This window comes from Panthera leo, chromosome C1, assembly GCF_018350215.1.
Source record: "Panthera leo isolate Ple1 chromosome C1, P.leo_Ple1_pat1.1, whole genome shotgun sequence".
Taxonomy (NCBI): domain Eukaryota; kingdom Metazoa; phylum Chordata; class Mammalia; order Carnivora; family Felidae; genus Panthera; species Panthera leo.
In genome coordinates, this window is record NC_056686.1 from 102422042 (window position 1) to 102445345 (window position 23304).

Here is a 23304-nt window from a genome sequence, read left to right on the forward strand (position 1 = left end):
TGACAAGTGCCAGTTGCATTAACCCCTCAGCGGAGTTTGGCTTGGTTGGAGGGAAAGAGGTTGGTTCCTCCTTGCTTGGGTGGAGCTACCTTCTTACTCTGCTGCCCATGCTGATAAACCCTGAAAGAAAGCAGCCTTCTGGACATGAATACCCTAAAACTACAGCCCTACCCACCTCTCTCTGTCTCTCCCACAGGCTGGGCTTCCTTTTATAGAAGCAGAGATGATTAGGCGCAGGGGCAGGCCCATGATTTCCTAAGATCTAGGAAAGCATCAGCCTATGAAATGGAAGGTCCTACATCCCCCCATGGATGCTAGCATTGAGCACACCCATGAGCAGGAATGTGCCATATGCCCTGACTTTGGGACTGAGTTCTGCTGGAACTTCCCTGGACTCCATCATGAGGAATTACAGTAGAAGCCAGGAGTGGGGCCCCTGGACTTTTCCTTTGTGTACACTGGTGACTTTCGGATACTTTATCCATCCTCTCTGCCTCTTGGTGTCTCAGGTCAGCAAATACATGGGGTGGAAGGTATAGCCTCTAGGATATGGTCTTCATCTGACTGGTATTCTGCAACAGACTGGGATCTCCGACACCACACGTGTCCCCTTTAGTGTCCATTCTTAACAATCCCACACTTCCTTGCTGGTCCTGCCCTTCCCATACTCTGTTCCTCACTCATGTTTCTTTCTGCCCAGGCATCAGCACCGTCCATCCTGCTTCCCCAGCTGTGCTGCCGAGCAACCATGTAGAGGCCAGCTCCTCCCGCTACCTCAACCCTGCCCAGCCCCACTCACCTCTGAGAGGCAGTACAGAACTGGGCAGAATCCTGTCCCCTGGCTACCTTGGCAGCAGCAGCCAGTGGGATGTGATGAGGCCTCAGAAAGGGAGCGTGGCAGGCGACCTGTCCTCAGGCTCATCCGTGTGTCAGCTGAACTCCAAACCCACAGGTAAACACAAAGCTGAGCAGGTCGGCCTATGAGATGAACTCTCATTTAGAGTCTACCGCTCTCTTACCTGGGCCAGGGGCATTTTTTATTTCTCCTCTAGTCCCTGGCTCACAGAGTTGGGAGGAAATGAAAGGGCCCTCTCAGCTCAGCCCCACATTAGGTGAGCTCAAGCCCCACTCTGGGCTCTGTACTCTCTCTCCCTCTCTCTCTTCCTCTCTCTCCTCCTCTCTCTGCACCTTGTGGGATTCTCTCTTTCTGCCCCTCAGTCACCTGCACACTCTCTAAATAAATAAGTGAATGAATGAATGGATTTTTTTAAAGGTCTCAGTGCTGAACCTTTCTTTCTTTCTTTCTTTCTTTCTTTCTTTCTTGTGTGTGTGTGTGTGTATTTATTTTTGAGAGAGACAGAGTGCAAGCTGGGGAGGGGCAGAGAGAGAGGGAGACACAGAATCCGAAGCAGGCTGTAGGCTCTTAGCACAGAGCCTGATGCAGGGCTTGAACTCACAAACTGCGAGATCATGACCTGAGTTGAAGTCGGGCACTTAACCGACTGAGCCACCCAGGTGCCCCTCTTTCTTTCTTTTTTTAGTGTTCATTAATTTTTGAGAGAGAGAGAGAGAGCGTGAGCAGGGGAGGGGCAGAGAGAGAGGAAGACACAGAATCTGAGGCAGGCTGCAGGCTCCGAGCTGCCAGCACAGAGCCCCATGCAGGGCTTGAACCCACGAACCATGGGATCATGACCTGAGCCCAAGTTGGTCGCTTAACCAACTGAGCCACCCAGATGCCCCAGTGTTGCCTTTCTGAGTGCATCCTTTCAGCCCCTGTGCCATGCCAGGGACTGGGAGAGTCAGGGACACACTTGTGCTGTCACGTTCAGGTCATTAACCACACAGGATGAGTTTGTATCCATGTACTTTTACCTTAGGTTTCTCTCTAAGGCTGGAAGAAGGGCTCAATGCCTTGTTAAAGAATGTTCAGTCGAGAATCAGGAAAAGGAACGGTCTCAGGGTAGAGTGAGGCCCTCCCTATCACATTCAAGAGAGAAACTCACACTCAGGAGGTCACCACACTTTTCTTGATGCTTCCATTTTATTTTTTTAAATATTTATTTATTTTGAGAGAGAGAGAGAGAGAGAGCAAGCAGGGGAGGGGCAGGGACTGAGGGAGACAGAATCCCAAGCAGGCTCTGTGCTGACAGCCCCGCCCCCCTGCAACGTGGGGCTTGAACTCATGACCATGAGATCACGACCTGAGCCGATATCAAGAGTCAGATGCTAAACTGACTGAGCCACCCAGGTGCCCCTTCAGCTGGTTTTCTAAACCATGTGGAACTCCCTTATACTTACCAGTTACACTGATCACTTGATCACTTGAAACTTCCTCACACTTACCCCCGTGTGGAGGAGGCCCATGGGGCATGCTTAGGGCCACACTGTCCTGGGTATGAAAGCTGGTTTCCTGTTTAAGCAAAGTCACTGTGCTCCTGAGTGCCCCTGCGAGAGAGAATGCAGTTGGCGGAAGGATGGGGCTGTTCAGGGATCCTGCAGAGAGGCCCCTGGCCAAGCCCCTCCCCGACCTGGGTGCCACTAGTGACCAACATTCTCCATCTCCCACTTCTTTCCTGTCCTGGCGGGACGGCTGCAGGGGCTGACCTGCTTGAGGAACATCTTGGTGAGATCCGGAACCTACGCCAGCGCCTGGAAGAGTCCATCTGCATCAACGACCGCCTGCGGGAGCAGTTGGAGCACAGGCTTAGCTGTGCGGCCCGCGGGAACGGTAGGGGAGGCCCCAAGCCCAGCCGCCCAGCTCTGGTCGCAATTGGGGAGCTTCCGAAGGGAGGGCCCTGAGGCTGAGCCTCACACTTTCAAAGCACCGTGCTGGGCTTCAACTCCACTTGCTCTTTCCAAATGGTCCAGCAAGGCAGGTGGGCCAGATACTATTATCCTCCCTTTGTAGATAGACCCGAGCTAAGAGAGAACTTTCCTCATGGCAGCACTAACAAATTGTGTCCACAGAGTGTCCTGCTTTTTCTCGTCCCATCCTTAATCTGCTCCCAGAACTGCCTGCTGACCTCTCTGTGTCTTGTCTCTGCCAGTGGTAGAGCCAAGTCAGCGGGGGATGCCCCCAAACACTTAGCACGGTGGCCTTTCTCCCCACAGTCTCCTCCCAGGCTCTTGTCACTTGGAGGCCGTTCCTTCCACACACCCTTGTCCTGCCCACAGCACAGCAGCAGCCATTTAGGGGCAAGAGCTTCCTGGACAACCGCAGCTAGGTCACGTGGTGACTGAAAGGAGGCACACCGAAACCAGGCATTTGGCCCATCAGAAGTTGGGTCCAGGCCTCGAGTCCCCAGGCATTCCTGCTGGGTTGGGACAGTATTTCTGGAGATACAGAACGGGTAACTTCTGAATGCATCTGTTACCCAAGTGTGTAACTTGTCTGCTTATACTTTCCGGGACAGGATCCACCTCTAATTTCTACAGTCCCAGCCTGGAACCCACACCTCAGCTCTACAATGAGAACAGAGTCCTTAAGGAAGAAAACCGGAGCCTTCAGGCTCAGCTGAGTCATGTTTCCAGAGGTAGGTGGTAAAAGCCACCAACCGTGCTCATTCCCGCGTCCCTTTCCTCCCTGGCCATACCAATCACCAACTGGAGAAGCCAAGAGAAGAAGGTGGACATCACTGCTAATCAGATCCACCAACCCAAAGTCCCACGGCTATTCTCAGTCTAGGAAGGGCTACTTCCGGAGAGATCCCAGCCGTGGGCCCTCACACTCCTAGGCTCCAGAGACACATAGAGCTCTCACAGAGCTCTCGGATCTCCACCACCTCTGTGCAACCCATAAATACTCAGATAGTCAATCAGTAGTTATGAAATGGATACCAGTTAGGCCTGTTCTACCTGTCCAGACCTTACTGCAGCCCTGGGTGTCCCTCCTGGTACTGATCTGCCATGCTATCTCCTCACCACCTCCCCTCACACACACACTCAGGGTTTCTATCTGGTTAGTAATCCTCAGGACTCAGTGTCTGGAGGCACCAGCAAAATGTTGTTCAGAGCTTTCCCAACACTATTCAGTGGGCATCCAAGGGGGTCATTTCCTCTGTAACTTCGGCGGGGAGGTGGTGCTGACCTGAGTCTTAATTGACTTGATCAAATCAATATGTTATCGATAACAAATTATGTTTATTTGCAAATATTTATTGAATAGCCATACAAGACTAATCGTTTCGGAAAGGATTAAGCCCAGAATGAAAGAATGCTTGTAGAATGGGAAGACACATCAAGTGATATTTCTAAATTTGCCTCTTCCGAGCGGGAAGATGTGAGGGGAAAGGTCATAGATGGGGCAGGAACAAGACTTCACAGATAAGAGAGGAGGCACAACTACCAAGCCACCTTCACATGCTGGGACAGGCTAGCACAGACCTCACAGCGGGGAAGACGCTAAGATGTGAGCAAGTATAGTCTGCCAGGCCCGGGGACGTCCCCCAAGAGGACTGACAGAACCTGCAGCCTGATGCTGAGTCTGTGCCAACAGTCCCTGAGAAATCCTGCAGATCAGAGAGATACCACAAGCCCAGAAGAGACCAGATGTCCCCATTTTCAAATTGATGAATATAATAGATTCTAAAAACCATAGACAAGGAATCTTGATGCTGATCTTAGGCAAAATTCAAGAATGGGTTATAGTGTGGAGGGCATGGGAACTTAGGAAATAGCGTTAGAAACAGGAGCATTTTGTCTAAGAACAAGGGAGACCTTATGGAATGAGAAGATCAAGGGCATTGCAGGGCGGGGGCTCCACATTCCCCAGGGTTCGTGGATGTGGTGAGCCGATGCCCTCTGCCTCCCGGGGCAGCTGCGGCACACGCTGGCCTCCCTGTTGCCTGGGTGCTGCGTGTAGGGATAGATGAACTTGGGCTCGCCTTCCTGCTGACCTCTGGCCCCACGGTGTACAGAGCGCTCCCAGGAGACGGAGTGCCTGAGGGAGGCCCTGCTGTCCTCTCGGTCCCGGCTTCAAGAGCTGGAGGTGGAGCTGGAGCACCAAAAGGGGGAACGGCAGCAGCTTTTGGAAGACTTAAAAGAGAAGCAGCAGGAGATCTTGCATTTCCAGGAGGAACGACTCTCCCTCCAAGAGAAAGACTCCAGGTAAGAGGGAGCCCAGTGATACAGAAGGTGGCCCCATTTTCCAATGTAGAAGAAAGGATATTGGCAAGACAGGCACTGGTGCCTTTTGGAACCCTCAGTTTCCCCTCTGCTCTTCCTGATTTATGGGTGACCCTGAGCAGAGGGAAGGACTTCTCTGGGAATGCCTTTTTCACTCCAAAGTTGGGAGAGTAAAACCCTGTTTTAGAAGGCTCATCAGCATATCAGATCCTGGAGAAAGAATGTTGTCATCCTTCCAGTTAGTTGAAGGGTATTAGTTTCACCATAATGTAGGAAGCATCTGCACTAGCCATCATGCTGGGGGCCCCATAACTGCCCGTCACCGTGGAAAGAGCACCAGTGGGGGGCAGTGACAATACCCAGCTTGTGTGTCTGCTCCTCACCAATGGGACTTCAAGCAAAGCTACTTCACCTCTCAGAGCCTCTGTTTCCACATCTGTAAAGTGAAGTGATGGTCTTCATGATACTGGGGTTGATATCTAGGGCTAAAACACTCTGATGCAGAGGCTGGCTGGCAGCTCAGTGGGCCTCTCGTCTCTCCCCTGTAGGCTGCAGCACAAGCTGGCCCTCTTGCAGCAACAGTGCGAAGAGAAACAGCAGCTCTCTCAGTCCCTCCAGTCAGAGCTACAGATCTATGAGGCACTTTATGGCAACTCCAAGAAGGGGCTGAAAGGTATGTGTCCGTCTACTCCCCCAACCCCACGAGCTTCCTGCCCTTGCTCAGAACCCCAGTGAGGTCTTCACGCTGGCAGTTGCAGAGCTCTGGAAAGCTACAGGGTTCTGCCTCAGAAACTCCCAGCCAGGCCGGGGTGCCCAGTAAGAAGAGAGGGCATTTCTCATGCACAAAGTCCAGAGGTCGGTAACATGAACAAGATCCAGCAGAGACATCCTTAAAAGTAGGCCACAAGAGTCCAACTCTACCCACCTAGATGGCCAGAGAAAAATTGATCGAAGTCCAGATTATATATTGATTTTTTTTTTAATTCAAAGAACTGTCCTGATGGCACTATCATGTGAGGTCTTGAATAGCGTGAATAATACATACTAACCACCCATGCAGCCAGTACAGGAGGCACCCTGCTCCCACCCTGACCCATTCCCCAGGGAGAAGATTAAAAGATGCAAAAAAACATTTATAGAAATACCACTAATAGGATCTGAACTTCAAGCCTGGATTTAAATTTTAAATTGTTTTACTGAGGAATTTTGCCACCTGCTAAAATACTAATCTATTGCTTAAGAATCTTTTTCTATTTCCCCGTTGCTCTTCAAATGGGACAGGGTATTCTAAACATCAAGTTAAGGGGCGCCTGGGTGGCTCAGTTGGTTAAGCATCTGACTTCGGCTCAGGTCATGATCTCACGGTTTGTGAGTTCGAGCCCCACGTCAGGCTCTGTGCTAACAGCTCAGAGCCTGGAGACTGCTTCAAATTCTATGCCTCCCTCTCTCTGCCCCTCCCCCACTTGTGCTCTGTCTCTCTCTGAAAAATAAATAAAATTTAAAAAAAAATTTAAACATCAAGTTAATAAATCCAACCAGGCTGGAACAGAGGACTAATGTCAATATGATGAAATTTGGAAAAGATTAAAAAAAAAAATGAACCTGAGATTGATTAAAAATATCAGTGGTAGAAGTTCAGGATGGGGAAGCCTGGCTCTTTAGCCACTCATGAGCTTGAAGATAGGAGTTAGGTAGAAACCCATCTAGACAAGGAACTCATAGGTCAAGGTTGCTAACAAAAGCCAACTCAACCTGAGACCACAGTATTGTACTGTGGTACTGTACTGTAAGAGTACTGTAGGAGTACATAAGAGTCAATATGGAGACACCATGTCATAAATAGTGCTAAATTATGGGGTGCCATCTGGGAATGCAAGCTTGTCCAGCCACTCTGGAAAACAGTATGGAGGTTCCTCAAAAAACTAAAAACAGAACTACCCTACGACCCAGCAATTGCACTACTAGGCATTTATCCACGGGATACAGGTGTGCTGTTTCGAAGGGACACATGCACCCCCATGTTTATAGCAGCACTATCAACAATAGCCAAAGTATGGAAAGAGCCCAAATGTCCACCGATGGATGGATAAAGAGGATGTGGTATATATATGTATATATATATACATATATGTGTATATATATGTATATATGTGTATATACATATATGTATATATGTATATATATATACATACATACACAATGGAGTATTACTCGGCAATCAAAAAGAACGAAATCTTGCCATGTGCAACTATGTGGATGGAACTGGAGGGTATTATGCTAAGTGAAATTAGAGAAAGACAAAAATCATATGACTTCACTCATGAGGACTTTAAGAGACAAAACAGATGAACATAAGGGAAGAGAAACAAAAATAATATAAAAACAGGGAGGGGGGCAAAACAGAAGAGACTCATAAATACGGAGAACAAACTGAGGGTTACTGGAGGGGTTGTGGAGGGGGCATGGGATAAATGGGTAAGGGGCACTTAAGGAATCTACTCCTGAAATCATTGTGGCACTATATGCTAACTAATTTGGATGTAAATTTTAAAAAATAAAATTAAAAATATAATAAATAAATAAATAAATAAATAAATAAATAATGGGGTGCCATCTTGTAAAAGGGACATTGACAAACCAGGGAGCACAGTGAAGACAGGGGCCACCATACCAAGGGACCAGAAATCTCAAACTGGTTGAAGAAACAAAACAATTTTAGGCCTGAAGAGATCACAAGGAGATGAAAACTGGCTTTAAATATTTGAAGAACTATCAGATGAAAAAGAGCTGATGTGTTTGGTGTCCCTTCAGAGGGCTTAACAAGGGTCAAAGGGTCAAAGGCAGTGGAATTTGGACTTACATAATTATGCGTTCCTTACCCCTAGAGGCTTCCAGCGATGGAATTGCTAGTTTGTGAAGGAATAAGCTTCCCAAGAAAGGGATGATTTGTCAAGGAAACCTATAGAAGCAGCTCTTGCTTTGGATGGAATGTTGGCTTTCTAAGCCTTTCAATTCTAAATTTTTTCCTGTTTAAAAAATTTCTTAAGCAATATGAAATTTTCAACATTCAACCAAATCTGAATTTTCATCAAACCTGATTGGATTTCCTAATTTGTTGATGAGAAGGTGAACCAGCACTTGTAGACATATCAGGGGCACTGCAGGCTGAGAGAATAGCTTGTGTGCACCCATGGGAGCATCAGGTCCAACCTGCCTATGGAGAGCTTTGTATCAGGGAGTGTGAGAAGTCAGGTCAGTTGATGCGAGAGCTGCCGGTACATAGAAGACCTACAGAGTAGAGTGGAAGTTTACATCCTACGTAGCAGGTGATGGAAAATGAGGCAAGCAAAATAGGTAGGTACTGGATGGGAACAGAACTCTTAGATGGTAGGACTGGTGGGACACACTGGAGTCGGGAGATAGTAGAATCAGGGAAACCTACTGAATGGGTGCAGGGATTGTCTGGGCACATAACTGATGAGAGTCTGATCTAAGGTGCTGTGGGGAAGATAAAGAGGAATGGATAGATGGATGACATTTTTTAAAAAGAAGCAAAACTTTGTGAGAATTAGGATTTAGGGAAAGAAAGACAGGAAGGAGCTTCATGGAACTTCAGAGTTAGTATCTGGAAACCACTTCATCCTGACCCCATCCAGTTTCATGCCTTTTTCCCTTTTTGTGGGTGTTTTAGGAGTCATTTCAAAGCCACTACTACTAAGGCCCCATAAGTTCTTATCCTTAATTCTGCAATCCAATGAGGGCTGTGAATTGAACTCTTTCTCATTTACTCATTTGGTCATGAAATGTCTGAACTGACCAAAAGGGTATTCCTAGCCTTTACTTATCCCACTCAGTGAGAATATTCACCTAGCTCATCGCAGAAATAGGAATGTGTTTGACTAAGGCCCGTGACCCATGCAACTGGGTGCGTGTGCTATATGATATATGGTATATGAATCCTACTGCCTTCCTAAACACCAAAACGAATTCTACTTTTTGAAATATATTTGGATTCAAAGTTTCAGATAAGAGATTGTGGTGTTATAGAATATTTCTCAGCTCTCTTCATCCCCAGTATGAAGAAACAGACTATGCGTGGTAAACGGAGGTTGAAAAACACATGGAGAAGCCGAACAGTTCAGTGAATTGTGACTGAATCTCTAGTCCAGTGTTGACGCCCTATCTTGGAAGACCCTGCCTCTCTGGCCTATAGGGCTAGAGTCACTATCGAGGTGAAAAACCAGGCTTGACCTCATCTGCCCATCAGAGGCTCTGTAGATGTACATGGGGCATGGGCCACATGAGCCTTGGGGAAATCCCAGTGCGTGGTATCTCAGTGTGTGCCAGGCCCCACAGAGGAAGAGTGGCAGCTCCCTCACAGATGTGTTGCCTGGGACCCTGAGCAGAAAGGAACGTCCCAGAGTAGCGTTCTGACAAACGCTTGGAAATGCTTGGATCGGTGCCACCAGACCCCTCCTCTCTCTTCTCTCAGCTTCCACCTGGGATGCCTGTCACCAGGTCCCTATGAACAGTGACCTGAGCCACCTGGTGGCAGAGATCCGAGCTTTGCGAGGGCAGCTGGAGCAGAGCATCCAGGTGAATAACTGTCTACGGCTGCAGCTGGAACACCAGCTGGATGGCGGGGGGAGCACAGCCCGCCTCAGTCCCTCTGCCAACCAGGAGGACCCTGGAAACAAGCAGCCACTCTTCCAAGGTAGGAAGGAAAAGGGGACCAGGAGGCGGGCAGCTGGTGGGGCCAGTCGCCAGGATATCTGTGGTGGAAGGAACCATCTTACCTCTTCCACGCCCCTTAGGGTCAGGGTGAAATCCGAGGTGCTTCGATCTATAGCCTTGGGTAAGGGCATGGGATTTAGGCTCACACCTGGCTCAGATTCCCAAGTTTGCCACATATAGGTTGCTTGCCTTAGGCAAAGTGTTTCAAGTCCCCAGGTATTTAAGCCTTAGTTTCCTCATCTTCAGGATGAGGATGATGGTCATATATAAATTGTATGATCATTTGGAGCATTAAATGAAATAACTTACAAGTGCCTGGCGGAGTAAGAATCAGTCAACAGATGAGATGACATCGATTCCTTGTATCTGTGGAGTGCTTTAAAATTTACCGTGAGTTTTCGAACAATTTTTCAAATAATTTCATCCGAGGTAGGGGCGGCCTTACTCTCTGTATTTCATGCGGGGAAACTCCGGCATTGAGACATTAACTGGCACACTAAGGTTGGCAGGAACGGAGGCCGACGTAGGATTCAGACCAGATGTTTTGATTTCCAGCCTCTGTCCTTCCTCCTCACTACATATACTCCATCTTGGTATCGTTGGCCTTCCCAGATCCCTAGCCTGGTTTCCCATTCCCTAGTTCTAGAGGAATTCAGGGTGTGGAAAACGTTCCTGTCCCTGAGGCAGTCCTGGCTGTGGGAAAGTGGTTGTCATCCGCCTCTCGTGTCCGCCATGTCTGCCCTACCAGATACATCTCACCAGCTGTCTCCCTCTTCTCAATGCCCTTCATACATCTCTCTTCCCCCAGCTTCAATATGAGTGTTAATACTGCCCCTCTCCATCTGAACACATTATTTTATCTTCCTCTTCTTTCTTTCCTTGTGACACACCACTTAATTCATCATCTCCTGTCCCCTCCATGGTGTATTTTCAATTGTATTCTTATAGGAGCCATTTCTGCTCAGGATTATCTAAAGCTGAGTTTTCAAACTTTCATGCCTGCTCTTCCTGGGGCATGTTAATCCTCATTCCCCTGCCCCCCACCCTGGTCCTGCTAGATTTTCATTGATTAGACAATGACCTCATCTGTCAAATGAAGGTGATGCTTCCAAGATCACGTGTGGCGGCTGTTAAAGTGTTATGTCGACCACAAGCATTGTGCATGGCCCATAGAAACAGCTCGGCTACAGTAGGTGGCTGTCTGGCTCCAGTCAGGCTGTCACGATGCTTGTAGTGTTCAGTTATATCTCCCCCTCTGCCCTCCTACTGGGCTTTCCCCTCTCACTGTGTCCCCACAACACCAGCCTGGATGCAGTGCCACTGGCTCAGCCACTGCTCCTGCTCCTCACCCACCACAGAGGCCTGAGCTGGAGAGCAGGCTCTAAGCCTGAGCAGGATTGTGTCTGTCTTCTCTGTGATATCTTCCAGTTCCTCCACCGCAGGATTGCTGCCTGGTCTCTGGGAGGGCATCTCTAACCCATCATGACTTCTGTCTCTCCTCTTCTCATCCTACTACACTGTTCCCAGCACTGATGCATCAGAATGGGGATTGGAATGCTGAGTTTAATCACCCACAACTCCATTCATTCTTTGATTCAGTATTTTTTAACACATATGCTACATATATATATATACATATATATATATGTATATATATGTATATATATATGTATATATGTGTGTATATATATATACATATATATATATACACACATATGCCTAGTTATGTGTAGTTACAAGACATTGTTATTAGACACTCATGCAAAGTTATATGTAAAACACAGGTTAGAAAAATGTACCTAAGAACTTTTCAAACCAGAAGTTGCTTCTCATGGAACACGCTTCCATGAAAAGAACACGTTCTTGTTCCAAACTAAGGGATTTGTTTGCTATTACTTACGATCATGATCTGTGGGTGATGATTGTGTAAGCAGCGAGCCTCGCTGCCTTAGATCTCCGCTGGCGAAGACCAGGCTGTGTGTGTGCTTGTTGAGCGGTGCATTCCAGGGTCCCTGAGAACTGTTCTTGTCTTCACACCCTAGATCCAGTTGCTTCCCCTCCAGTCCGAGATGTTGGCATGAATTCTCCAGCTCTTGTGTTCCCTAGCTCTTCTCCTGCTGCTCCTGGCTCGGAGACTGCCATCTTCAATAGGACAAATGGTAAATATGGCAGCTGAAGGATTCAGTGACTGATGATGGAAAATTTTATTAATGCAAGTAACCTTTGGTTGCTAATGGACACATTATCTGATTACAGAGATTTTTCTCCCTGGGTCCCAAGGTCTTTAGCCCTACTCATTGCACCTTCTGTGGCCACCTTTTTTTTTTTTTTTTTTAATTTTTTAATGTTTATTTTTGAGAGAGAGAGAGAGAGACAGAGTATGAGCAGGTGAGGGGCAGAGAGAGAGGGAGACACAGAATCTGAAGTAGGCTCCAGGCTCCAAGCTGTCAGCACAGAGCCTGACGAGGGGCTTGAACTCACAAACTGTGAGACCATGACCTAAGCGAAGTCAGACACTTAATCAACTGAGCCACCCAGGTGCCCCTGTGGCCACCTTTCTTGTCATAATTCTTCCCCCTGTGGTTTTCCTATTGCTCTGTTGTGCCTCATTGCACTGTGATCCCTCCTCTCTTGAAAGTGCTTTCTGTGTCCAGCTTAAACGTTTTTTATATGTCTTTTTAACCAGAAATTAAAATCTTTTTTATTAAAATCATATTTTTCCTGAATATTCATTTGTCAATGAGGATAAAATTGGCCCCATGGCAGTTTTATCATTATGAGATAATGTAAGAAAGATTATAAAAATACAGAGCCCAGAAATCTATGGACTTCACACCTTGCTTGTACTTTCCCAGAGTGCCTTTCCTGTTCTGGCCTCTTTCACACTATTTGATGGCTCTTCTGGAGGGAAGTGGCCTGAGGATATGCTCCTCACTGTGGATTCTATGTTGTTGTGGTTTTGTTTTTCAGAGCTGGGTTTGGACACTTCTCCAGTAATGAAGAACCCCCCCAAGCTAGAGGGTGAAGCTACTGATGGTTCCTTTGCCAATAAGCATGGCCGCCACGTAATTGGCCACATTGATGACTATAGTGCCCTAAGACAGCAGATTGGGGAGGGCACACTGCTGGTCAAAAAGATAGCAGCATTTGTGAGATCAGCCTGCGCCTTCCCTGCCCTTGAAGCTCAGGGCACAGAGGTAATCACGTTGTAGGTCTTAGGTGCTCCTCCTTCTGATCTTCGCCCCTTCTCCCATGCTGTACATGCCCCACAGCTGAGGACACATCTACTTACACCCAGCCAAGCCTTTCTTCTCCATCCCCTATTTTTGCTATAAACTCTGCTGACCAATGTTTCCTCTCAGAACCACAGAAATGCCTGTGCAACATTACCATCCTCATCTGTAGAGTACTTGCTGGGTGTTGGCATACGTGGGGTGCTGTCCTGAGCACCCTTTGGTCGCTTGGGTCCAGTCACGCTGGCACATGGCCATCCATGGGCAGAGTAAAATCATTTAATCAGATGGCTGGAAATTCCAGATTTGCATCCAGATGGGCCGCATGTTGTGGAAGGGGCGAGAAGCCGGGCAGCCATGGGATTTCTCCGTGCAGACTGAGCAGGGGAGGGAAGCAGGCAGGAGCCTTCTCACAGTGCCTCCTGGTTTGGGGAACAGGCACCAGCTCCTGTACTGTCCGAGTCACGGGAGATGCAGGGACATGGGGGGCAGCCCGGTCCACAGGAGGCTCCGCCCCAGAGAGGGAGCCACACATCCGTGTAAATAAGTACAATAGCGGGTCTGGGCTCAGTGTCAGAAGCCGTCCTCTGTGTTGTGAGGGCATGAACACAGAAGGGGCCACTGTGCCAGGCAAGGAAAGTCACATGGTCCTAGAGGAACCACTAGGGGGAACACAGATCCTCTGGGGGATAGAAGATGGTGTTCCAGGTAAAGGGACCGGCACCTCAGTCCTTGGAGCTACAATTGCTTCCCAGTTGAAGCGGAAAGTGTGATTTAGGGTTTTGCCCAGTGGTGCCAGTGCAAAAATCAAGGACCTTAGACTTGAGAGCTCGGATCAGGACTAGAAGCTTACAGAGAGTATGAGGGAAGCTGGAATCTGATGATCCTTGCAAGTTGGAGGTCACTGCTGAGGTGGAGACCCTGGGCTTCCAGGTTAGAAAAGGGTTTCACAGGGTCAAGCAGGCCATGTCTGTGCCTCACTCACAAAGGAAGCCTGAGCCCTGAGTGCTGGGGTGGGGAGGGATGGGAGAGAGTGATCGCTCGGCCCCATTGATGTCCGCGCCCATCTCACCCACTCTCCCAGGTGCCAGGCAGCAAAGGCATCCATGAACTCGGGAGCAGCGCACAGGCCCTGCAGCACACACTGGAGGAGTCGGCCTCCCTCCTCACCATGTTCTGGCGAGCAGCCCTGCCAAGCCCCCCCAGCCCTGCACCGGCTGGCAACTCGGTGAGTGGCACATCCTTCCCTGCTTCTGCCCCAGATGTCACCCCTCTCCTCCGTCCCGCAGGTCCTGAAGGTCAGGAGCCAGACGCTGAGTTGGGACAGAGGCTCCTCAGAGGAGTGTCCCCGAGGGAGATCTGTCATCTGTGCTGGCTGCGTGCAGTACAGCTCTGACGACATCCCTTCTCCTTCCTCCCCCTGTGAAGACAGAAGAGGAGGCTGTGGAGAGGGCGCACAGCAGAGCCCTGGTGGCCCATGAGTGTTCGCTTTCTTTCACTTTCTAAACTTGGCTGAGCTGAGAGTTTAGGGGCATGTGAAAGCGTCAACACTCGTGTCCCTGTGCCACCCCACAGAATATCACCATGAGAGGACCAGCCTCTAGAAGCCACCCACCGCATCCCAACACACAGCTTACCTCTGCATCCCTGGGCCAGGCCCCAGAGAGTCAGCCCTCCCCCCACCTCCGCCAGGTGCCCTCAGACCCGAGGCCTGGGCTCTGCTTGCTGGGACCTTGGACAGGAAGGTTTCTCCATCTGCCCCCCACCCCGGGATTCTGAAGCCAGATTAATGTCACTGACACCTTAGGAGACCTAAGTATGCCAGCACCAAGGATGGGGGTGTTTTGCCATCTTGAAGTTGGCACAAATATCTACAAAATCTCACACTGTCTCAGGCCAGCCCTCTCTCTCTGGGTGTCACATTCCCAACTAGCAAGTCGTATTTGTGATGCCAGGGTACCAGACATGACGTCAGCACCAAACGTGGGTTCTTTCTTGTTCAACCACCAGGACTTTTGGCACTGCCCAGAGTCAGGTTCTCTTCAGCAACAGGACTGGAGGCCTCCTCTGTGTGGGGCTCCCAGGTTTTCAGGGAGGCTTCCTAATCCTACCGTTCCAGACCACCCTAGGCGGGCCTCCGCTGGAGGGTTTTAGAGGCTTTCAGGGAGGGAACCCAGGCCAGAAATAATTGAGAAGATCATAGAATCCCAATTTCGATTTTCAAGAGCCACAAAGCATGGGGTGCTTAGGCCTTCTGACCACTGACAGCCTGTTTCTCTTTCTCAGGGACAGTCCCTGAAAAGGGAACTTCTGGAACTGAGAACCAAACTGTCCGCACAGGAGAATCTCCTTCAGAGCACAGCTGAGCGTCTGAAGACCGCCAACCAGCAGAAGGAGACCATGGAGCGGTTCATCTTCAGCCAGTGTGAGTGCCCCCAAGCCGAGGGACGGGAGAGGAATTTGGGGTGGGGGGGCTTCCAGCCTACCCACTTGTGCTGTGGATAGACGGTGACCATACAGACTTGGGGAGGGGGCACACTGATGTGACATCCCCAAACCTCCCGTGCCACCAGTGATTGTGGATGTGGAGGGAGGGGCACGTGGGGACAGCAGGAGACCCTGAGCTGAGTGGCCAGAAGGATACGCTTCAGAACACACACCCAAGGCAGGTATGGGCCCAGCTGGTGATCCCTGCCTTGTTGGGCTGTTTTGTTGTTTCAGTGACCAGGACACATGACGTGTTGAAGAAGGCAAGGACAAATTTGGAGGTAAGGGGGACACTGACCAGTCAGAGCCACAGAGCCCAGCCCACACCCATCTCCATGTGTCTTCAGAGTCCGCAGGTGATCCCTGACCTGCTCTGACCTTCCAGGAGATTTCCCATCCACTTGTAGGACTCAGGTCCTCAATAAGTGTCCTTCTAGCTCCCCTCCCAACCCCTCCACTGCCATCTCTGTTCCCTGTCACATTGTCACCCTCTTGTTTCCTCACCCCACTTCTTCCCTCCTGTAGGCCAAGTCAGGAGTCCGAGGAAAGCAAGTGAGTTGATTCTCAAGGTCAGAGGGGAGTCCGCCTCTGAATGAGCTTCTGGGAGAGGGTGCTGGGGCCCGTTCTGCTGTTTCCTGGAGCACTTCCCACCTCATGAAAAGTAAAGCCAAGATGCCATCTAATTGATTGAGACCTGGGCCCCACTCCTGCACACCTGTTGGAGGGTGCAGGAGGAGCCAGACGCGTGGCCCAGTGCAGGAGGGCGGAAGGTAGAGAGCCTGTCCTGCGGTTAAGGAGCACCATCAAGAGAACCACCAGCCAGGGTGCCCTGGGCCTAGCCCTGAGCCTCTGAGGACAGCAATTCGACTTTGATATATCTCATCCCAAAGAAAACCATTGGGTCCTATCCACCTAAAAGAGAATTTGATGATAAATAAAAATGGAACTTGAAGGGAAACATTTTATCTATATGGCAGACATTCTGTAGGTTTACTTAAAATACTAACACCTTCCCTAGCAAATACGCCCACCAAACACGTGAAGTGTAGGAAATGGCTTGTAAATCAGAAACTATACCTTTCACTTGGACCTCAAAGCTTTGCCAGAAGCAATTGGGCCTATTCCTAGGAATGTTCCCTAACTATAACCTGAGAGAAAGCTAATCCCACAGTGTGAAAATGGGTCGGGCCATGACGTCACCCTCCTTTTTTTTTTTTTTCTTTTTTGGCTAATTCCCTTTCCTTTTTTCTCTGATAATTCCTTTCTTTCCTGAGCCTCTTTAGAAGAACACTTACAAGATGGCCTCTGTAAAGCCTTATTCCTGTCCCAGCAAAGGTAACCCAACAGCCCCACATACCCACTGGCTTCCCCTTGTATGGAAGTTTCCTCCACACTTCCGAGAGACAATGGAAAGGGCCCAGGGCTGGGTTCTAATCCTGGGATTGTCACCAACCAGCCCTGTGGCTTTGGCTGGCCCCTCAGTCTCTGTGAGTCTACCACCCTGCTTCTGTAGGAGGTGGCACTAGACTTAGGGGATCTCTAAGCTCCCAGCTGCCTTGCCCCTCCCTCTCCTCATTAAGTGCTAGACATGAACTTCACAGGGGACTTCCCTGCACACGGTGCACCGTGTGCTATCCATCCTGCAACAGGCTATTTCTACACATGCATGTTTCATGCTAGGTGCCTCTATTCCTGGGAGGTCACAGAAGCCATCATTTTGCTCCAAGTGAACTGGGGAGTGAACTGGGTCCCAAAGAGGGAGTGTGGGATCCGGGCAGCGGCTCTGAGCAGGGCCATCACCACCCGAGGTGGTGGGAAGCTTTCCCTCTAACCCGGTGGCACCAGAGGTTCCTCAGGACGGCAGCCCTTTCCCTAGGCTGTCACTGAGCCGATGGCCCTGCCACCGCCCAGAGCTCACTGCAGCTCAGGGAGCCACCAGCAGGGCCTGACAATGGACTCACTCTGTTGCACTTTTGTCTCCAGGTGAAGTCCCTGAGGGCTCTGCCAGGCACCCCAGTCTTGTGACCCTTGCCTTCCAGGAGTCACGCAAGAAGAGGAGCCTGCAGAGATCCTTCAAGCAGCAAGAAGGATGGGCCCACCCCGCCGTGGTGCAACTCCCACCTGCTGATGAGACCTGGGCCCCACTCCTGCACACCTGTTGGAGGGTGCAGGAGGAGCCAGACGCGTGGCCCAGTGCAGGAGGGCGGAAGGTAGAGAGCCTGTCCTGCGGTTAAGGAGCACCATCAAGAGAACCACCAGCCAGGGTGCCCTGGGCCTAGCCCTGAGCAGAACAGGCACGGTTTGTACGGGGCCTTGTGACCCTGCTTCTAAATGCCACACTGGCCTGGGAACTCGCAACGGCCACTTCTCGCTTCACTGCCCGTCCTCACGTGGTCACCCAGGGGAAACAGGATCCTGCTCCCTACAGATGGGACGCGTGGTCCCCACACGGGAGCTCCTCAGCAGTTCTAAAGCACACGAGTGACAGCGGTGCCCTGAGGGACAGTGGGGCTCAGCCGGCACTACTCCCAGATGTACACTTGCTCGGGGCCAGCTCAGCCCGGCCAGCATGGGCTGGGCGTCCATCTACACTGCAGCACCCGAGTGCTTTGAATCCACGTGGCGAAAGTGGTGGCTTCCCACGTGCAATGTCCCACTTAGCCTGGCGCCTCCTATTTCCATTTATGGCCTCCAAAGTGTGGTGATGACCGCGGCCTAGTTACGCTTGCCCCTTTTAACTAAGTCCTCTCTGGGGACCTGGGACTCGTGGCCAGACCAAGCCCATGGAGAGTCCTCTGTAAGATAACCCAGTGATCATACTTAAGTGGCACCTACCTGAGAGGCCCCCAGTTGTGTGAAAGCCTCGTCTGTGTCTTCGCAGTGCTTTAGAACGCGTGTCTGTGTGTATAAATGTACCATAGATATTTCTATCTGTCGCGATAGCGATATGTTTTGGGCAACATAACTGGTGGACAGAGTCTATTAGAGGAAATGAAACACAGTCTTTTTGGTGGCTATGAAAGTAAAACGTGTATAAAGAAATCAAACATTTTTCTTCAGCTGCTTTATTTCCGATCTGGGCACCGTCTCTAGGCTGAGTGTGAGAGAGGATCAAAGTCACACTCTCCCTAAGAAGGTCACAGTCTAGTGTTTGAAGTCTTCAGAGTAAAGGAAAAAGTTTGGGCTTCTTTGATCATTGTGTAAGAATCCCCAATCTAAAACTAAAAGAGAGTGTTTCTTAGGTTGGGAAAGCCTTAGAGTCAACAATGGAGGTCACAGAAGCTACCACCTGGGCTCTAACCCCAAGAGATGTAGTTGGTGTGAGGCCCCAGAATCTGCATTTCTTACATCAAACCCAGGTGATTCTGATGCAAGTGGGCTGCAGACCAATTTCAACATACTGCTCTCTAACATTGACCCAAAGGTATGAATAAAGTTGGTTTCCTTTAAGGGAGCATCTTTTTAACTGCAAAGAGTAGAAGTCCTTCCACAAATGTGGCACCCAGATCCGCAACTATTCCTCGGCAAGTGTCCTTAGTCATGTCCTTCCAGGAACGAACACAAAGCTATCGCTCCACAATGATTTCCTAGAAAGAGTTCAACAACACAGACAGCAGCAACCACAAAACCCTCAAACACCATCCTCCCCACCACCTCCAGTAACAAATAGATCCATCCAAAGACTCACACCTGAGGCAGACACGGGTCCTACTTTCATGGTAGACGGAGTGACCCCACGTGTGCTGTCACACTTGGTTGTTTAAGTCTTTCCATGAGTGCCTTTGGCTGTCAACAGAGCAACTCGCTGGCCCAATCTGCAGAACGGATGACAAGTCTGTAAACAAGTAGGACACAGAAGCCCAGAGCAAGGCTGTGCTGCCCCGTGATTATTCCAGGATCCGGACAATTCCTCCCCCGTCCCTGTGCTGCCGGGCCTGGTCGCAGAATCAGTACTCATGAGAACTCGGGGCTTCCACAAAGTTTGTTTTATGTCCGTGACATTTAGGAAAGCAACAGCCTATGACACCCTATAAAGCTCAGGTCTGCTCGGGATCCAGTCACAGATCACTTTTGGGGGAGAGCCGTAAACGCCACGCTTGCATGTTCACTCTCTGTGACATGCTGAAAAGTAGCTCTGTGCCTTAAGAGAACTCGCGCAACAGAAACGCAGCTGTGAGAGGAGGGGCTTCTCCCGTATTTTTCCTTTTGTAAGTTATGTCCTTGCCCTCCTTGGGAAAGGAGCACAGCCCACTCTTGAAAAGTGAACAACCAATCTGTGTGACCACCAGTGGCTTCCACTTTGCATAAGAACGTGCTGAGCCTGTGTGCAGGGAACAGACTTTGAATGTTACAGAAAAGAAGGGAAAGAAAAAGGATGGCGGGTGATGAGGTGAAGAAAGGCAAAAGAAATGTAGATGCAATTCAATTTCCTTACACCTTGCAGCCCACTGGTCAATAGCTGACACAGGACCGCCTCAAGGAACTCACAACTGCCTTAATGTTAACGCTCTGCTGGACGCAAAAACCAACCTCAGCTTGAGGCTAACCAGACCTCCAGGGTCCTGTAAGCCTTCAGGAACATATGGAACTCCTGACGGAAACTTCATTTGGCTCTATGCCCCCATCCTCCCCCACCCCCAAATTAAAACTTTATAACCAGTCACACCTCACAATCCCAGTGCAGCTCTTCCTGTCCCCCTGTCCTGTCCTCATGCTTTTTATAAACACCTTTTTGCACCGAGAACGTCTCACGAAGTCTTTGTTTTTTGGGTTTTTTTTTTTTTTTTAGTTTATTTATTTTGAGAGAAATACAGGGAGAGAGAGAGAGAAAATCCCCAACAGTCTCCCTGCTGTCAGCACAAAGCCTGACTCTGAGCTCAGTCTCACAAACCTGTGAGATCAGGACCTGAGCCAAGAGCAAGAGTCAGATGCTGAAGCCACAGAGCCACCCAGGTGCCCCGAGAATTCTTTCCGAGCCTTTCACTCCCGGCGCACCTCATATCGGCAGGTACCTAACCTAACACTTCACGGTGGAAAAGTAGCACTTGGCCTCACCACCTAAGACTCACGACCTGCAGCAGTTATACAGAATTGATTCCATCCCGCAGATCTAACTACCGCTGACGTGATGAGCCAGACACCTGACATGGGTTGTCTGTCGCCGGGGTACCGGGGTACCGACTCACCGCGAACTTAGAGGCTTAAAAGGACACACGTTTGTTACCTGACAGTTCTGTGGGTGAAAAGTCCCAAAAAGGATCTCACCAGACTCAGATGGAGATGTCAACAGGGCCACCGCCCCTTCTGGAGGCTCAGGGAGACTGAGCAATTTAATCCAGGGAAACCTCACTACAGTGCAGTCGGGAGGTTTTGGCAAGGGAGCGCCTGTGTCCTACCCGCCCTGGTTTCCTCTGTCTCCATGTTCCGCACCACCAGCTACAGCAGGGAGACATCTCCTCCTCTGCCTCCTCCAGGTTGAAGGCACCCCTGTAATTCCAGGGGGCCGCCCGGATATTCCAGGACGATCTCCCCATCTCAGGGTCCTTGACCTAAGCACCTTCGCAGAGGCCCCTTTGCTGTGTGATGGATCATTTTCACAGGATCCGGGATGAGGCTGGGGACCTCCCAGGCAGGGGGCATCATTCCGCGGACCACCACACTATTGACTCAGGTGACAACTAATGTCGGACGCCCGCCCCCACCCCCAAGTCTCTTCTAATTTCAGCAGTCTAGTAAAAGTCAAGCACACGTCAAGGCCCAAGGGAGACAAAGGCAAATCAGAAACCAGAACGCGAGGGACAGGACCAGGAAATTGCCCCAGGACTAGTCTCTTCCGAGTAGGTGCTGCTTGGTTTTCCAGACCTGGCTTTTCCCCACGGAAGGGGGACTTTGCTGGCGGAAATCTCCTCCAAGGGGAAGCGCGCAGGGGGGGAGGAAGGGACGGCAGAGGCAGAGTGGGGCGCCCGGGCCCCCACTAACCCCTGCTGTGACCTCTGGCAGTGGGGGGAGGGTCTAAGTGAGCTCAAGGCAGGTTTCCGTGGACCCGCCCCCGCCTCAACCCCGGGATCCTGGTGCGCCCCCCCGGGCGTCCACCAGGGGGCGCCGCGGCCCCGCCCCGCCCCGCCCCGCCCCGCGAACGCACCTGTAAAGCAGCAGGCACGAGGCAGTTCTCAAACGACAGGTGTGGGTTCGCGCGCCCCAAGCTGCCAGACGTTCGGTAGCCCCGCGCTGGTGTCCAGCCCTGGTGCGGGGGGACTGGCTTGGCGGCTGAGCCCCTCAGGTGGAGCCATCGCACTGTGTCTCCTTCAAACCGGGCTCTGTGCAGAGAGAGAGAGAGAGAGAGAGACAGCGAGCGAGAGAGGTGTGTGGGCGCTTCTCCGGCTGGGGGACGTCCTCCCTCGTGTTCCTCTCAGGCGGGCGCAGTCGGCCGGGTGCTGACCGCCGCGTGGGCGCCACGACGGGCGCAGGGGGCGATGCGGGAGCTGCATGGAGAGGGAAGACGAACGGGAAGCAAATCAGTGTGGAGGGGAGAAGACGGAGGAGACCCGCAAGGAGAGGAAGGAGGCGGGGGGCGGGAGGAAGAGGAGAAGCCTCAGCGCTGAGATCCCGGCGGGAGGGGAACTGGGGGCAGGGAGACCGCGTGCGCGTGGAGCCCGGTGGCGCGGGGAGGGGCGGAGAGTAAGGCGGGGCCGTTGCGTCCTGACCGGGGCGTGGCCTTATGTAAATGAGGCCGCGGTGGGCGCGGTAGGATTCCAGCGGGCGGTAGAATTCCCCCGGCTGTGGAAGCGCCCGAGCTGTGGCTCGGCTTGTCTGAGGACGACGTGTGTGGGGTGAGGATGGTTGAGACGGGAGTGGGTGCGGAGGGTTTTGGGGTGCGGGGAGGCCAGTGACCGTGTGTGTACAGTGTGGTGCGTGTGAGGCTGGGTTGGGGCGGAGGGGGAGGAAGTCATACTTACCTGGCAGGGGAGACACCATGATCAGGAAGGTGGTTTTCCCAGGGCGAGGCTTGCCCATTGCACTGCGGGTGTGCTGACCCCTGCGATTTCCCCAAATGTGGGAAACTCGACTGCATAATTTGTGGTAGTGGGGGACTGCGTTCGCGCTCTCCCCTGGTCAGCGGTCTTTCAAAGACAGATGTGTCTGAGTGCTTCGTTGCCTTGTTCTCTTTTCTTTTCTTACCTTAGAGTGCGTTTTGCACAGCGGAGCAAATTGCTGTTCTTTTCGGCAGTTCTTTGCTTGTGCTAGCTTTCGTATTCGTCTCGTGTGTGGTTGGTTGTCCCTCAGGTTGGGCGGTGGGAGCAATGTCCCTTGGGGAGTTCGAACTGTTCCCAAGTAATTCTCATTCCGGTCACCCTGATCCTGATACAAAGGCTTTTGAGGGTTTTGCTTTTTAAAAAACGGCGGGGTGGCTCTGAGCTCTCGCCACACATGAGGCACCAGGACTGGAAGTGGGAGCTCAGGACCTGACCTGAGGCTTTTGAGGGTTTTGCTTTTTAAAAAACGGCGGGGTGGCTCTGAGCTCTCGCCACACATGAGGCACCAGGACTGGAAGTGGGAGCTCAGGACCTGACCTGAGCTGGGTTATGAGCTTGAGCCCAAGTCAGATGCTTCACCGACGGAGCCTCCTAGGCGCCCCACGGGTTCGCATTTCTTAGTGATGGCCTCAGTGCTTTCTCTGCAGGAGGGGAGGGAAGTGGGGCTGCAGTGGTCAACCATTGCCTGACCT

The 23304-nt window shown here is 51.0% G+C and overlaps 1 protein-coding gene and 1 non-coding gene across 5 annotated transcripts in view; both read left to right on the plus strand.

Moving 5' to 3' along the window:
* Positions 1-18938, plus strand: part of LOC122228569 (myomegalin-like) — an 81985-nt gene extending 63047 nt beyond the window's left edge. For 2 of the 4 annotated variants that reach the window (XM_042953673.1, XM_042953676.1), the window contains 14 exons: positions 701-952; positions 2597-2728; positions 3414-3533; positions 4917-5106; positions 5673-5797; positions 9617-9838; positions 11901-12017; positions 12829-13055; positions 14176-14319; positions 15378-15516; positions 15813-15859; positions 16104-16130; positions 16862-16913; positions 17562-18938. In XM_042953673.1, the coding sequence (XP_042809607.1) occupies positions 701-952; positions 2597-2728; positions 3414-3533; positions 4917-5106; positions 5673-5797; positions 9617-9838; positions 11901-12017; positions 12829-13055; positions 14176-14319; positions 15378-15516; positions 15813-15859; positions 16104-16130; positions 16862-16913; positions 17562-17812 (2045 nt within the window). In that variant the 3' untranslated portion in view covers positions 17813-18938. The remainder of the gene's footprint in view (positions 1-700; positions 953-2596; positions 2729-3413; positions 3534-4916; positions 5107-5672; positions 5798-9616; positions 9839-11900; positions 12018-12828; positions 13056-14175; positions 14320-15377; positions 15517-15812; positions 15860-16103; positions 16131-16861; positions 16914-17561) is intronic. The other 2 variants (XM_042953674.1, XM_042953677.1) reach the window with 1 other exon arrangement.
* Positions 18939-22526: 3588 nt separating this feature from the next.
* Positions 22527-22690, plus strand: LOC122229096. The gene has a single exon (XR_006206953.1). It is a non-coding gene; the product is annotated as a U1 spliceosomal RNA (small nuclear RNA).
* Positions 22691-23304: the final 614 nt, after the last annotated feature.